Source organism: Argentina anserina, chromosome 2 (genome assembly GCF_933775445.1).
Source record: "Argentina anserina chromosome 2, drPotAnse1.1, whole genome shotgun sequence".
NCBI lineage: Eukaryota > Viridiplantae > Streptophyta > Magnoliopsida > Rosales > Rosaceae > Argentina > Argentina anserina.
The window spans coordinates 27,018,019-27,033,921 of record NC_065873.1 but is presented as its reverse complement, the minus strand read 5'-3'; the positions used below and the strand labels follow the sequence as shown (position 1 = coordinate 27,033,921).

Below are 15,903 nucleotides of genomic sequence, written 5' to 3'. Positions count from 1 at the left end.
TGATTCATGTTCACAATCAGCATGATCCGCAATGGAATAACTATACGTACACACATACACATATACACATATATACCCATACATTTACAGTCTTACACATACCACACACACACCCCATATTGATTAGAATTATGTGTTGAATAATTCTGGAAGAATCTGAGTGAGAATAATGAAGATGGTGATCGATCTTCTTCTTTCTTTATGACAATGCTTGTATACTTGGATCTAGCTTGTTTCCTCATCCACATTTACATAGTAAAATAGATTTTGTTTGAGTATTACAATCTTCAAAGTTCAAACTGTCTAAAGTAATAAATTCGTTAACTAAGGGCAACTGAAATATATGGCACAAATGGGGGTGTTGTCTCATTTTTGGGACCTAAATGAGATTTGGGTATTCTCCGACAATGGATTTGAGGAGAGCTGGTCTCTCATGAAATAGGACTTGGTGCTATCCTCTTGACTTATATTTGTTCAGATTTCAGAACTGAGCTAAAATGAGACTGCTATCCCCAACATTAATTACTATTGTGCTATCAACCATAGTAATATAAGACTCATATAACACCTCATTGTTGGAGATAAGATGATCGATCGAGTAGTGTTATAAGAATGTGCTAAAATGAGGATAGTGTTAACCACGTAAGGGTACGGTAAAGCTATCATTCTCTAGTTATCCCTATTTACGCTGTATAAATAGCCTTGTGTTCTCTTGATCAATGACATACAATTTGTAATCTTTAATTACATTTTCTGCCTTGAGTAAAAACCTAAAATAGTACACGAACTATCGTGAAATGTACTTTTTGGACATACGAATTTTTATTACCCATAATAGTACTTGAACTATTGTATCGTTACCAAATATGGTAGCTCAGTTAACTTTTTCATTCAATTCATGAGGTGATGTGTATTTAGAAGGACAATCCATATCATTACCAAAATTCTTTATTTCCTCCCTCCCAATTTTTATTTATTTTCCCTCTAAAGTTACCAAATTAATTTCAAATTTGCTGGACTTAAAAAATCATACATATATTAATTTAATTTTTTTAATAAAATGTGTAAATTTTAGATGAAAACCAACTCTTGTAACACAAAACATAACACAAATTGTAATATATATATATATATATATATATTTGTTTAGCAATAATAACAAAATACATTTTACAAATTATTGTTTTAACTATTTATCATTTTGGTCAAAAAGTTAAAATACATGTTACATCATTGATTTAACGGAAAAAGTAATCAAAATATCATATTTGGTAATAATGCACTAGTTTAGGTACCAGGTAACAAAAATTTGTAAGTACCACAAAATATTATTCACAATACTTCAGATGTCCTTGTTTCCTATAAGATAGTACTCCCGAATACATAATGGCTGGAGTTGCCTACAGACTTTGTTCGTGACCTTATGGATATCGGTAGCTCCCAACTTGGGCTTCCGCACATAGTGATACTTGGTTTTGGGTTTTACTCAATACAGAGATTAATGATAATAGATCATAAACCTTGTGAAAGCGCAGCACGTACAGATGAGGAAGACAGTTATTGACTTCTTTGTTGTCATGCACGTAACTCACGTTCATGGTTCTTTCCGATGAAGGTTCAAGGCATTTAAAACATGCATGCACTATAGAAATAGCATATGCATGAATCAAATCAAATCAGTTTGGCAAATCCAAAAGGCGAAAGTGTGTGTTTGTTTGTTTAAAGTAGGACACAAGTTTGAGTGCCAGTTCATAGTTGTTAGCTTCCAACTGCTCCAAGGCTATTATAATCTTTTAATTGGTTAACAACATGCTTAATCACTTTTCCAGGTTTCTTCATTTCTTCCCACTTGAACAAATCAACGTCCGATTCTTGACATGAGAGACCAGTGATGGCCGGATTTCAAAAAGCACGTACCTGAACTTGTAATATTCAGATACAAGAAAGATATTGTGCTTGAGAGATCACCGTATGCATACAATTTCATGCTGTGTCGATCATTTGTCTTCGTTAGAGCTCCTAATCAGGAAATTAGTATGGCGACAAATACTACACTAAACCGGACTATGTATGTATCAAAAATGCTACTTACCGATCGTTTGAGACATATGAGACAACTAAAACAAATGTGGCGGTCATGTTATGTGAGGATATCGAGCTTTTATATGGTGATTAAACATACTAGGAAAGATTAATGTCTTCGTCGATACTCCACGGATCTAGTACAATACCATCGAAAACTCATGCATGTCCTCCATCATTTGCTTCTTTTATTGTGGTCTATATTAACACTTTCAAAATTTCTAAGTATGGACATCTTGATTTAACTCACTAATAAAGGAGTACATTGATAAAAACTCAAGGATGTAACTAATCTAAGAATTATCGTCTAACATAATTGTAACCCTTAACTTTATAGCTAATTACTTAGTCTCAGGTTAAAAGGGACTGGACCACTGTGTGACAGACAAATTACAAAGCAAGTCATCGTATACACAAATATCATACCTCTTCCTAGACCCTGGGTTTTATAATGAGATTCAATGCCACACTATATATCCGTTCTTATCCAAACCATAGTACCGTGATTCTGTGGATGTACATATTCAAATGAATCACATCTGGGTCAGGGCATGACTGGGCTCCATAATCCCAAGTTTCAGAAACTACCAAATAACATGTTAATTATAGAAGCAATGGCGACGTGTAGTTGTTCATACCCATTCAAAATTTTCAAACCAATTGGTTAGTCACTTGTTTTCATCTAGTCACAGTTGAGAGAACTAAAGAAAAAGCAAAACCATGCATTGCAATTTGCAGAATGAGAACACAGCATTGTGAAACCTCTTTATATATATATATATATATATATATATCTATATTGCAAAGTTTTGAAATCAGGAGTGATTAATTAAACACTTAACATCCTCTTTTTGTCTTTTCGAATCTCATCGAATTCCATAATATTCGTCCGTTGCTAGCTTACAGCCTGTAAATCCATACCAGTTTCATAATTGAAGAATCTAGTAGGGTTCATTTGATTTGAACCCTTTGAATTAAACCCACCAAATATTAACAAATAAGAACAATTCAACCCGGAAAGAGAGACAAAGAAGAAGATGATGATGATCAACGAAGCCCAGAAGTTTCTGAATATGACGAGCTCACGTAATCCCTAACTTCCCTTGCAATCACACCCCTCATCACATCCCAAAACCCCGCCGGAGGAAAACTCTCGCTGCTGCTCCGATGATGGTTGTGCTGTTGTTCCGACGACGACACCACAGAGCCACCGATCCCCGGCGTGGCCAGAGTCAACTCCGTCAACGGGTCGTCTAGATCCATGGAACCATTATGCACTGAGGCAGCTGAAGCACCACTAGTAGTAGCAGTACTGTTACCATTACCGATCGTCATCACCTCAATAGCTGCATTGCCAATATTACCTTCACCGTGATGATCCATTTCTTGGTGTTCCTGCGGTTCCCTCGCCCTTCTCTTCAGGGTAGAGTTCCAGTGGTTCTTGACCGCATTGTCGGTCCGGCCAGGAAGCAGCCGTGCAATGGTGGCCCATCGGTTGCCGTAGCGGGAGTGCGCGGCGAGAATAGTCTCATCTTCGGCTTGAGAAAACGGACGGTGCTGGACATTGGGGCTGAGCTGGTTGCACCACCTAAGCCTACACGACTTCCCGGACCGGCCCTTAATGTAACGGCTTATCAGCGACCAATTCCTGGGGCCGTAGCGTTCGACGAGACGGGTGAGAACCCGGTCCTCCTCGGCGCTCCACGGCCCTTTGATCCTCTCAGTCTTGTTTGAGTTTCTAGGCTGAGAGGACTCGGAAGAAGAAGAGCCGGAGGTAGAAGTAGAGGAAGAGCACATATTCAGGGCGATATTTGCATCCATTTTAGGTAGGGAGTGTGAGTTTTGGAAGATGAAGAGGGTTCAGAGTTAGATAGAATATCAATATGAATAAGAGGGAAGGGTTTAAGGTGGTTATTTATGAACTAGGAGGAATGAGGAGTTGTGTGCTTGGGTGTCCAATTAATGGGTTCGAGGGTTATATCACTTATATGGGAGGAAGGAGGAGGGTTAGGTTAGGTGTTTCCAGGAAACTGGGTTTTGTGAAGTGGGTGGGGTACTAACTGGAACCCAGTGCGTAGATGCGCACCCCGTTACTCATTTTCTTTCATTTTTCTGCGAGGAGATTTGTCTCAGTCTAGTGTGCTTTGTCTCCGGTTGCTGGTTTCGCGATTTTACTACTATGTCCTTTCCATGATATTATAGAATTGTGATTATCCAAAGTAATTCCAAACTCCCTTTTGTTATGATTTTCTTTAATAGGAAAACAAATGAGTTGGATACACGAAATAATAAGTCGTTGTTGTTGAAGATGTTACAAATGTGTTTGATCGTGACATCTGATAAAATAGAATAATACAGAGAACATTAACACGATCTCTATTAAAAAATAACATACATAAATCAAGATGTTTCAAAAATATAATTAAGCATTTAGAGAATAAATTTTTAAATTTGTGTTAAGCACGTTAATTTTTGTATATAATTTATATATCACTAGTGATGCTACATTGATGTTGTAGAACCAAGTCACATTAATCATGTGTATAATTACTTCCAATGGAAGTCTATGGATGTCATTATCTATCATGTCTCATTTCGTCCAATGCATGCATTTATATGTATGATGTATCATAAATACCATTGAATTCATTATCGACACAAATTTGGAATAATGTTATAATTGAATATAAAAAAGTACTAGCTTTCATAGTCTTGTATATATGCATTGACTAAGTTGTTCTCATTATGACGTTCACAGCTCACAAATTCAGGAGCATACAAGCCGATTTATGTAACTCAAACATTTGAGAATTATTTGATTTGCACTGCAACATTAGATCCAATTTGGATTTCGCTGTGTTATAAAATTGTAATGCATGGTTGCACCACTTATGCGCGAAGAGATTAAATTCGGGCTCTACCGAGTTTTTGTGCTATCAATATAAATAATGTAGCATATATGAAATATAATTACAGGAGTATGAAGCCATGAAGGGGTAGAAAGGAGAAAGCACTTGTTTGTAGCAAGAAATCCCAATGCCGCAGAAAAAAAGAAGTGATAAAATCATTCTCGTACAAGGGGACAAGTGAAATAAGAAGGAGAGCGCGTGACCGTTTAACACATGACAGGAAAGTCGGAGCTGTTTAACACAATAGAAACGTTTTAAAACGGAACGTGGGGCCCTTGCGACCCTTGTGTTTTTGACTAATTTTGTTGCCACTCTCTCTCTCTCCTACAGCTGTAAGATCAACGGCTTTGGATGATGTGATGAGATCATATCAGATAAAAGCAGCGGCCTGGTGAGAAAACTTTAATAAAATAAAGAGTGATTGGATGACTTCAAGGTCTACCACGTCGGAAGACCCCATTCCCAGCCTGTAAGAATCTCACGTGTTTCTAGTTGAATCCCTTTGACTTTCTACTTTCCTCCCTACTCCTCGTATAGTGTTACTCTCACTTGGCTAGATTTTTTCTTCACCGGTTTAGGATTCATTTGCAATAATTATTATGGTTTAAATCTAGCACGAGTATAAGTATAAGTGTATAACCTATATTGATGAAGCTTCATATGAAGGTTTGATTGACTAGAGAAACCCCTAAACCACATGTCAAACACAAAGTACTAGAAGTAGATCATATATTGTAATTGTCTTTACTTAGAGCTTGTGTGGATGAATGGATTGTGTGATTTTGTGTACTTGTTTCAGCACTAGTAGGCAGTGTGCTACTCGCTCTCAAAACCTGTAGCGTAATTTTGGACAGGAGCAGTTGGGCAGTTGATTCTACAGCTGGCACCAAATCCCAACCTCACCGACTGTCAAGATTTCCATTTTTACCGCTCTCCCAGTCTCCCACTAGTACCAAGCTCAGACTGACTCTCAAGTTTTACCCAAAACAGAAATTTACCGTCTATTAAAAATAAAAATAAATAAAGGTGACACAGTTTCTGGTTTTGGAAAGATATCTTTGCAAAAGATTTTTGGGCCAAAGTTGGGGTGTTGTTGCAAACTTGCAATCAGCGGGACCCAGGGTGTTCCCTTCCCACCCAATTGCCGGTTGGGTTGGTCCCTCTCTCTCTACTATTTACAACTATTAGACACAGCCCAATAACGCGTTAGAACACTCGTCTTCAATTTTAGACTTCTGATGAGATCCCTATTGCCCTTCTTGTCAACCACTTTTGGTTATAGTAGTAGATGAATGAACTCGTGTTCTTCTTCTCCTCCTCCTTCCATTTGATTTGGGGTTTGTTGATTGCTTATCAACTTCAAACTCTTTTAGCACAACTTCAATCTGTTTACTACGTTCTATTTCACATTATCGATAAACAAACGTGTGATAGAAGTACGAAAAAAATACAGACATATTGCTGCGAGTTGCTCTGTTGGTGTCCGATTTCGAAATCGATCTCAGTTACTAAACTAATTTTCACACAGCCAATTGGTTCTTAAGATTTAGCATACATGATGTCAATTTTTATGTTTGAAGTATCATTATCACCTAAATTCCATTCAAGCTATAAATAATTTTCAACAATGTCTCTATTATGCTAAGCTGGATTCTTTGCATACTCTCTCATCTAGCTTCAACTATTCAACATTTCAACTTGCTATATTGTCAACCATTTTTCTTGACTTCATTTCTCTTTCAACCACTATCGGTTCTCCTATGAAATTTTCTTCCTAAGTTCCACCCAATATAGAAAATAATGTCCTGCCACCTGCGACTACGACTAGATATTTTTATAACGGTGCTTGCTTGTCAAGTAATTTCAAACCCGGTCCTCCTCACCTCCAAGGTTCCAAGCTTCAAATCCACCTAGCTAGGTAGCTATTTAATCTACAAAATTACAAGTTGCTTAATTTGTACAAGTATACGCATAACTGTTGAAATTTGCAAGCTGTTAACAGTTGGACTTGAATTAAAATAACAAGACCCCTCAGTCCTTTAGACTATACAATTATCTAATGTTTTTTTTTTACCAGTAGTCCAGTACCCACCTCCTCAATTCCATCCAATGAAGATTTGCCTCTATTGGAAGGTCAGGTTTTGGTGATAATTTGACCATGCATGTTTTTATTTAAGGTTTTCTATGTTCAGACAAAACTAAGCTAGCTGTGTAAGACTAAAGATGAATCTCGGACTGAGTATTGTAAGCTTATGTAGGTTTCTGCAATTCTGAAGCCTATTTCAGCTGCCCATGGCTGTTCTTGGTGAGTTGAATCAGTGGATGAGTTCATTAGAGATTCAAATGTTCCCTTCGTATCCAAATGTGTAGCTGCTTGCCACTTTGCCCATGGTATGGCTTTTTGTTGCTTGAGACTTATGTGAGGTAAGAAATCAATCTGATATGTAAAACCCCGGTCGTGTTTTGAAGGAAGGTTGAAAGCTAAGTTGTAAAATGCTAAAATTGTAATTTGATTTCTGCTCAACCAGTTAGAGCCAGGATATGCGGGCCTAAACTGACTTGGACCCCCCAAGGTAATGGCCAAGGCCCCTTGGACTTCATAGCATATCGCACTAACTCAATCCTGTGACAAGTCCCAACTCTCTTGAATCTTGATACATTTTCATGTTCATCCATTTACTTGCATGATCATCATGATATAATTTCTGAAGACAATCGAGACGGTACTGACTGCTGATCATACCCCGAATGATAAGTATTTTGAGTGAAACTTTTACTTGACATTGTATAATTTAGTTGAAAAGGTGATGCGTTAGAGCCCTAAAAATCGTAAGGCCAGTCCCTAACTGGTTAAATTCTGTTAAAAGTAAAAAACGTTCTTAAATTTAAAAGATCAAGGCATTTACCTAATTTTAGTAATTTGATCCCTGCAAAAGTGAACCAACTATGGAGTTGTGTCTTATGTTCTAGAATGTAGATTCCATAAAAATTCAAGAGCGTCTGCCTATGTTTGGAAAAACAAGTCCAAACAAAGGTTATTTAATTTAAAATTCAAGGCTTCTTTAAGACTCATAGACCAACAGATATATTGTTCTAAGGCTAAAGTGGAACTAGAGTACTTAATGAAGCCAGCAATTGGGAAGTATATAGATTGCAAATTCTACATAAAAAAAAAACCTGTAATATGATTGTTACAAGATTTAACATAGATAAGGGGCACGGTGAAACTACAACTAGTTGCTAAAGAAGCAGCAGCAGAGCACCGCCAAACTCTCACCATACTTGCACAAGTTCAAGCCATCAACCCCATTGTCACAACTTTTCTAGTTCTTTTCCGCAGCCTCGGCCTCATCTGATTTAGGGTCTCAGAATCCAGCACAATAGATTTCAACGATCCGCAGCGAAACACCAAATTATCCAAATTATCCCCACTAATATTACAAAACCGCAACACAATAGATTGTAACAACTTGTGACTTGCAAATGCCCGAATACCAGCTCCCGTCAGTCTACAATCACTTAAATCAATGACCTCCAAGTTGAAACAATTCTCAGCAAGAGCAACAATGGTGCGGTCCGTCACTTTCACCAGGGCAACCAAACTCAATTTCTTGAGGGTCGAAATGGCCGAGATTGCCACACCTCCCGTGTCCGTGATCTTTCGGCCACAGTTAGCCAAATTCAAGTGTTCCAAGCACTGCATTTCCTTCAAATGGACTACCCCAGCATCTGTAATCCTTTCACACCAAGCAAGTATCAATGTCTTTAGGGTTTTAGAACAAGACCCATTTACCAGAAACCCCAGACCTTTATCAGTAATCTGACAACACCATTCCAAACTCAAATAACTAATCGAACTACCAAACCCAATTGCTTCAAGCGACTTGTCAGAGACCTCTAAGCAACACCCCAAGTCCAAATACGTCAAATTTTTCACCAAGTTCACAAGTGAAACAGATATCTGATCTGTAATAGAGCTTCTTCCAGTAAGTATAACCTTGGACAATTTCGGACACCCATTTGCCAAAGCCGGTAGACCTAAACATTTGAGACCGAGATCCAACGACGTCGTTACAAGATTAAGGTTGAGGACTTCGATTTTGGGACATGTCTGGGAGATGAACTCGAGATCGGTGTCGGAGATTGAGTTGGGTGTTTCGAACACGACTAAGTTTGGAAACCTAGAAAGTGTCAGACGGAGAAAATCAGGTCGGAGAAAACGAATCGATGATCGGTTGAGACCATCGACTCGAAGCCACTGCTTGCAGACTTGGGAGAAGGATTTTCTATCAGATGGGTCGAGAACCTTGGTGAGAATTAGGGCAAGTTCTTCGTCGCAAAGGAAAGAAGCTTTCCCTAATTTTTTCGCCATTCTTTTTCTCTCGGATTTGGTTGCGTGCTCTGTTTGCTCAGACACCCAACTGACGACGTACTTGACCAATTTTTCAACTTTCGGTGTGGGATGCAGTTTATAACGACACCTACTTTCTGTCCAATAGTTGGGACACCTGTGCTACACATGTTTTTTCACTTTCTGGTAACCCTAAAGAAAAATAAAAGTTGATTAACATTGACGGATCGAACATTTGCTCTAGTGACATATCGAGATCGACTAATACCGTGTTGAGGGCCATTCTAGTAAGGAATCTTTTTTTTTTAGTTTTAAAAATGATGTAAGTCACTTGAATAACATTTTCAATTACATTTTGTAGATCACATCTATAAAATTTCAACAAAATTAGAGGTTTTAAGACATTTAAAACGGGTATGTAAACTTATAAGACAGATTTGACGCGTTCATTGTTTTTACCACATTTGATACCTTAATAATCATCATTTTGGCTGAAATTTTATAAAGGTGATATACACATTAAACCCTAAAAGTTGAAAGGTGGAAATATAATTAAAAAAGTTAATTAATGAGCTATCTTAAAAAAATCCCTTAGTGGAGGACCCTCACAACATGTTTGTTATAACATTTTAGTTGTTTATCAAAATTTTGGTGATCGAAGATCTACTTATAACCTCTAATTTCGAGTTTTAGAACATTGAAGATTCTATCAGGTGTAGCAGTATCAAAATTGGTGATCCGAAACTCGTGACTGATAGATAATTTTCTCTCAATGAAGATTGCATAAAATTATTTAAAGGGTTAAATACTTGTGACACCCTATACTTTAGGTGTAAAAACCGTTTTGTCCTTCTATTTTTAAATTTAATCTGTATATCCTTTAACTTTTATTTTTTAACAGTTTTGTCCATTCCGTTAGTTGACCGTTAAAAAATTCCGTTAAGCCGTTAAAATGTCTAAAATACCCCAAATTCAAATCATATTTTTTTTTCTTTTTTTCTTATTCCTTTTTTATTTTCTCTTTTGGTCTTTCTTTTTGTTTTTCTTGTTTTTAAATTTCATTCATCAAATGTGTTATTAAATATATATAATTGTAATCAACACAAATTATCAAATTAATTGTAAACATCTTATAATCAATTGAATAATCAGCGAGATTGCCACACCCCCAAAGTCAATGATTCTATGCCTTGAGCTTTTAGCTAGACAAGTTCTGGAGCTCTAAGCATTGCATTTTTTGCAAACTCGACACCCCAACATCAGTAATTCCCTTACACCGAGCAAGTATCAATGTCTTCAGCGTTTTTGAGCAAGCCCCATTTGCAAGACCACACAACCCATGAGCCGTAAAACCACACGACTCCAAATCCAAATAGCTAAGTGAACCACATCACCCAATTGCTTCGAGGGCTCTATCCGAGATGCTATAACCAGTAGCGAATCATAAGTTAGAGTCTAGGTGAGCTTGAGTTCTCTATTAAAATAAAAAATTACAATGATAAATCTCGACGGTGTGAAAAATGTATATTAATTGGAACAAAAGATACACCAAGTGAAGGCGGGGAGACGACATAGTTAGTCTGACTTCTCAAATGCAATATAAAAATATAAACTAACTAAATCTAACCTTACCGTTAGATAAATTTTCAGTCATAAATCACCAATTTAGTATTTGAATGTTAGGAATCCAAATGCTAATATGTCATTGTTTGATTCCTCTCACTCCATGCATGCATATGTCTAGGGACTCTAGGTACAAATCTAACAAAATTCGAAACAAACTAGAAGAGAATCACATCAAATAAGATAACTCAATTAATTGTTCTACTCAAATTGAAAATAATAATAGTTTATACTTGCAATCTGTAAATTACTGGAGAAAGAAAAAGATAGAGGAGTCAAAGAAGTAGAATTTGGTGAATTAGTCTAACAAACCATGATAGGAGTCATAGGACCGTAGGACTATGAATTTGGTTGAGCCTCCTCAACAAGTATGCTTTAACATAGAGACTGAGAGGTCTAGAGGAATAGATCGGGAGTTGCTTATGTCTAATACTGTATATATATAACCGACCCTAGGCTTTGATCCACCTCTGGCTATAATACCCTCCCAAAGCACCAAATTCAGTGCGAACTTTACAGGCGCAACAATAACAGGGTCAGTAATAGACCTCCTTCTGTTTAGCACAACATTGGATAACTTTGGACATCTCTTGGCTATCTCTACGGAGGCCGAACCCACGGAGAGGTGGATGATTTGTGACCTGACGTAGTAAGGTCAATGGTCATGAATTGGGTACATGTTTGGGCTAAGAATTCGAGGTCAGCGTCGGTGATAGGCTCGGAGGTATGGAATGTGAGTAAATTGGGGAATCTAGGGAGAACCTTACGGAGAAATTGGTGTCGGAGTAGATGAAGTGATGTTCGGTGTAGACAATCGACTTGAAACCATTCCTTGCAAACTTTGGAAAAAACGCTAATCTGTCAGCTGGATTGGTGAGCTTGGTGAGGATTAGCCCAAGTTCTTTGTGACAAAGCCACTGCATTCTGTTAGAGAGGTGAGATCCCACATTTAAGAAGTAACAAAGAAAATCAAACTTATAAGTGGGTGGATAATAACCAATTGTACCGAGGCCTTTTGTGATTAAAAACCCAACACCTGTGAGGTGGTTAAGTTGTGACAATATCGGTACAGTTGGTCCACGGGCCACGCTTGTCGCTGTTTAACATGGTATCAGAGCGGGTCCCTCTCCAGTCGCGCCTCCAATCTTTCGTGGGCCCGAGTTGGGTGCCACTTTGTCATGCCATCGAAGGATTTCCGATTGGATGACCACTAAGTGTCGTTGGTTACTGGACCTTAGTTTCTTTCATCCCAGTATGTGGGATGTTAATCTGTCACGTGCAGACCTAAAAATTAGGTTGCACGTGAGGGGGCGTGTTGGAGAGGAGAGATCCCACATCTAAGAAGTGACAAAGAAAATCAAGCTTATAAGTGGGTGGATAATAACCAATTGTACAGAGGCCTTTTGTGATTAAAAACCCAACACCTGTGAGGTGGTTAAGTTGGGACAATATCGGTACAGTTGGTCCACGGGCCACGCTTGTCGCTGTTTAACACATTCTCCCAATTTCTTTCTTCATTTTTGGCTGCAAGTGTGAAACACGAAATTGACGCTTGAAATGTACTGAAACTTTGAAAGAGTGAAAGCTCAACTTAGGGGTGGGCATAAAAAACAGAAATCTCGATCCCGTCTAGAAATTCATAGGGACGGGACGGAGGTCTAAAAACGTTTGTTCCGTCCCGTTTCATAATAGTGGGACGGGACGTGAGACGAATAATTTCTATCTCGCTTCGTCCCGTCCCGTTCCACCTTTAATGAAAACTTAAAAATTCTGATATATTTGTATCAAAATGAAACTAATTTATGTTCTTAATAACTCTAAAATTATATCAACTCAAATAATAATGGTAAATTATAATATTTTGAACATAATATGCATTTTCTTGTTAAAATTTCATTATTGAATGTTACTTTGTTAATGAAAAAATAAATATATAGGTTTTTATTTAACTTCATAGGAATGTGGGATTTGTCTCATCCTGTCCCGTCCCGATTCAGTCCCGTCCCAACCGGGATTAATCCCGAGTGAGATGCATTCTTAAAAACTGTCGTCCCGTCCCGATTCAAAAAAATGGGATGGAACGTGGGATGAGCCCCGTCCTGTCTCATCCCGTCCCGTGCCCACCCCTAGCTCAACTTGTTGTAGTTAACCTATTTTTGGTCACGTAGGTTGGGCTAGGATTTTGATGAACAAATTGAACATGCTCAGCAGCTCAACCCAACATAATAGTTTTTTCTTTTCCTTTTTTTTATGTCTGTTAATCTTAGTCTTGCGAAGTGTCGAAGTAACTCCCTTGGCTAGTGAAGCAACAATTGCAACGAGAGGGACATTGAGCCAAAACCTCATGAAATTACACATGTTCCATAACATCTTCAACTGTGTTAGGAGCTTGTTTAATTCCCAAGACATCTAAATTGGGAAAACTTTGGGAAAGACGGAAATTAGATCGGTTTGAAAATAGAGGTTTTGAGGAGAGCATATGTTGGCCATAGCAGTATCAATACAATAATCCATACGATCATACTAGATTGACCAAATGCGCAGTACCTCCTTTATGTTCCTGACAGCTCATCGCTATCTTAGTAGAGTTTTATAGTGACATGTTTGTTTTTCCAGCTCTAACTACAAAAAACATGAGCAATGAGCACATATCAATTGTGGCTCAAGTGTGGCTCATTTTTTTGTAGTGTAACAATTAGAATTATCATTTTTTAATTGTGATCACATGATTTTTCAGACATGTTAGTTTTAACAATGCTTATGAACTTAAACGAGCCTAGATTTGGTTGTGGCAGTCATATGCCAAACCGGAAGTAAGTTTTACATCTTTTATTTTTAGAAATATTAGTTTTCTAATTATATTATTGACCACCAACATACTGTATAAAATTTTCAATGTTTTGACAAGATAGTTTTGAATTGAACAGTTATACTTTAGTAACTCAATCAAATGATTCAAATCTATATCCCAATCATTGAACTTTAGGAGATCTCAAATCACTCATCTAAACCTTAATTTACATTAGCAAAATCTAAATCAATATATAGAAGTGGTACATAATTAACATATAAATTATTGAGCTCTTACAAAGAATATACTCAATTCTGGGCCAGCTGCACCATCTGGATTGATCATGTACAAAGACTCAGAATCCTTTGATCCAACAACCCTATCAAACCTTGCTCTTATATATGTCAACTCCCCATCCGCTGCATATTCCTTGTCCGATGGACTTGGAATTACTCCAGCACCCATTGAAACCCCTCTCAAAGTTTGCATAACATGAAGCTCATCCTCTGACATTTGCTTCCTCCTAATTGAATACCCAACTTTTCTCCCATTACAATACACAGCCCAAACAAACTCCTCCATCAACTTCTTCTTGTGCGTCTTGGTCTCGCTCTCCAGTGCGATACGGACTATATCGGATGTCATTTCCTTGTGGAAAACATTGCTGTGCATTGGCAGCTCTATTACAAAGATTGGCATGCAATGAGGGTCTTCTTGTATTGCCAGGCTCACTCTGCCTTTGCGGTAGCCGAAAATTGTACCTGTTGTGGCATGATCTTTGAGTAGAGGCTTTCGGGGTCTGCCTAAGAGAGCAACCATTTTGCAACCTGATGTCAACATGGGGAAGAGTTTGAATATCTTAAGTAGACCTCCGGATGATGATGATGAAGACTTTGATGATCGCTTCTCGGATGTGGAATTGCTATTGGTAGTAGTATGCCGGATCAAAGAAAAGAGGGCTGAGTTCTCCATGTTATAGAAGGGGCTAGATCGCACAGATGGCATTGTTGAATTCTGGATATGATATCAATTTCAAAGGATACTAGAAGAGGGTATGTTAGATTTGAGTGTCTGTTGTGTACGCTAATTGGAAATATATATAGACAAGGGAAGGTTGGAAACTTGCGTGGCACGTCATCATGCTGATGCTAATGACCCCATTGAAAACCAATAATAGAATGACTCTCAAAGTCATCGTGAATATGACCATTATTCTGGTTGAGAGACATTTTACCGATTACTTTAAGCGCGTAATATGTGAAGCTTATTTAAATTAAATATCAAGTGTTCGATGAAATGTCTCATAGAGTTTCCTTATAACAACATTATACCGACAAATTCCTAACTTCGCCATCACCAATACTCGTCACTTGGCACAAGTTAAGCTAGAGAGGGGGTCTGGGGCCTTGTTCGGAGTGAAAGAGGAGCTGGCATGGAGATTAGTTTGGTTGTTCGGTTAGGGTGGGGGTGTGTTGTGTCCTTGGAATCTATGAAGGTGGGAATACTGAATGGACTCAATAGAGACATTTCAAGTTGGTTAAGAGTGAAAGGAAACTTAATGGGACTAAAAAAATTGATGTGACAGAGTTTAGTGAAGGAAATACCAAGAGATCAGTTGAATGTGATAAGATAAGGAGAGATCGGACCACACGGATTGTGGGGAAGAGAAGGAAGAAAAACAAACTCAAAAAGCATCAACTGAGCTAAAAAGAGAACTGCGGCAATGTTTGTTTAGCATGTGCATCTCTGATCATCACATTGAACATCAATATCACTTGCTTTATTGCTTTCCCAAAACCCCATCCCATCCTAAATGCTCAATAATTTCTTAGATGCAGCTCATCTCTCTAAATCTTCTGTTTCTGTTAATCCAATCCATGGCAACTCAACCCTGCTTTATGCTATTGTTAGTGACCATCACTTTCCCTGGCTCCTTTTGAGTTCCTCCCTCTTCTATATGTCAGACCATGGTCGTTCTCTTATCAGAAAACCCATGTTAGGCGGCCAAGGGGTAATCATTGATCGAAAATATACTTGGCCATAGCTTCACTGGTCTGGTTTGTGCAGTTGCGGATCCAAAATTTATTTTCTTCTAAGGCTGAGAGAGGATACAGTCTACAATGCAAGCATAGTTGCATGTGCTTAGT

The 15,903-nt window shown here is 38.0% G+C and overlaps 3 protein-coding genes across 3 annotated transcripts; all 3 read right to left on the bottom strand.

The window, feature by feature from the left end:
• Positions 1 to 2,835: 2,835 nt before the first annotated feature.
• On the bottom strand, positions 2,836 to 4,055 carry LOC126783295 (transcription factor MYB73-like). The gene has a single exon (XM_050508739.1). The coding sequence runs from the start codon at positions 3,901 to 3,903 to the stop codon at positions 3,130 to 3,132; it is 774 nt and encodes a 257-aa protein (XP_050364696.1). The 5' UTR covers positions 3,904 to 4,055; the 3' UTR covers positions 2,836 to 3,129.
• A 4,228-nt stretch (positions 4,056 to 8,283) lies between these two features.
• Positions 8,284 to 9,363, bottom strand: LOC126784290 (uncharacterized). Its single transcript, XM_050509762.1, has one exon. The coding sequence runs from the start codon at positions 9,361 to 9,363 to the stop codon at positions 8,284 to 8,286; it is 1,080 nt and encodes a 359-aa protein (XP_050365719.1).
• A 4,618-nt stretch (positions 9,364 to 13,981) lies between these two features.
• Positions 13,982 to 14,803, bottom strand: LOC126784482 (protein MIZU-KUSSEI 1). The gene has a single exon (XM_050509947.1). The coding sequence runs from the start codon at positions 14,759 to 14,761 to the stop codon at positions 14,039 to 14,041; it is 723 nt and encodes a 240-aa protein (XP_050365904.1). The 5' UTR covers positions 14,762 to 14,803; the 3' UTR covers positions 13,982 to 14,038.
• Between the last annotated feature and the right edge of the window lie 1,100 nt (positions 14,804 to 15,903).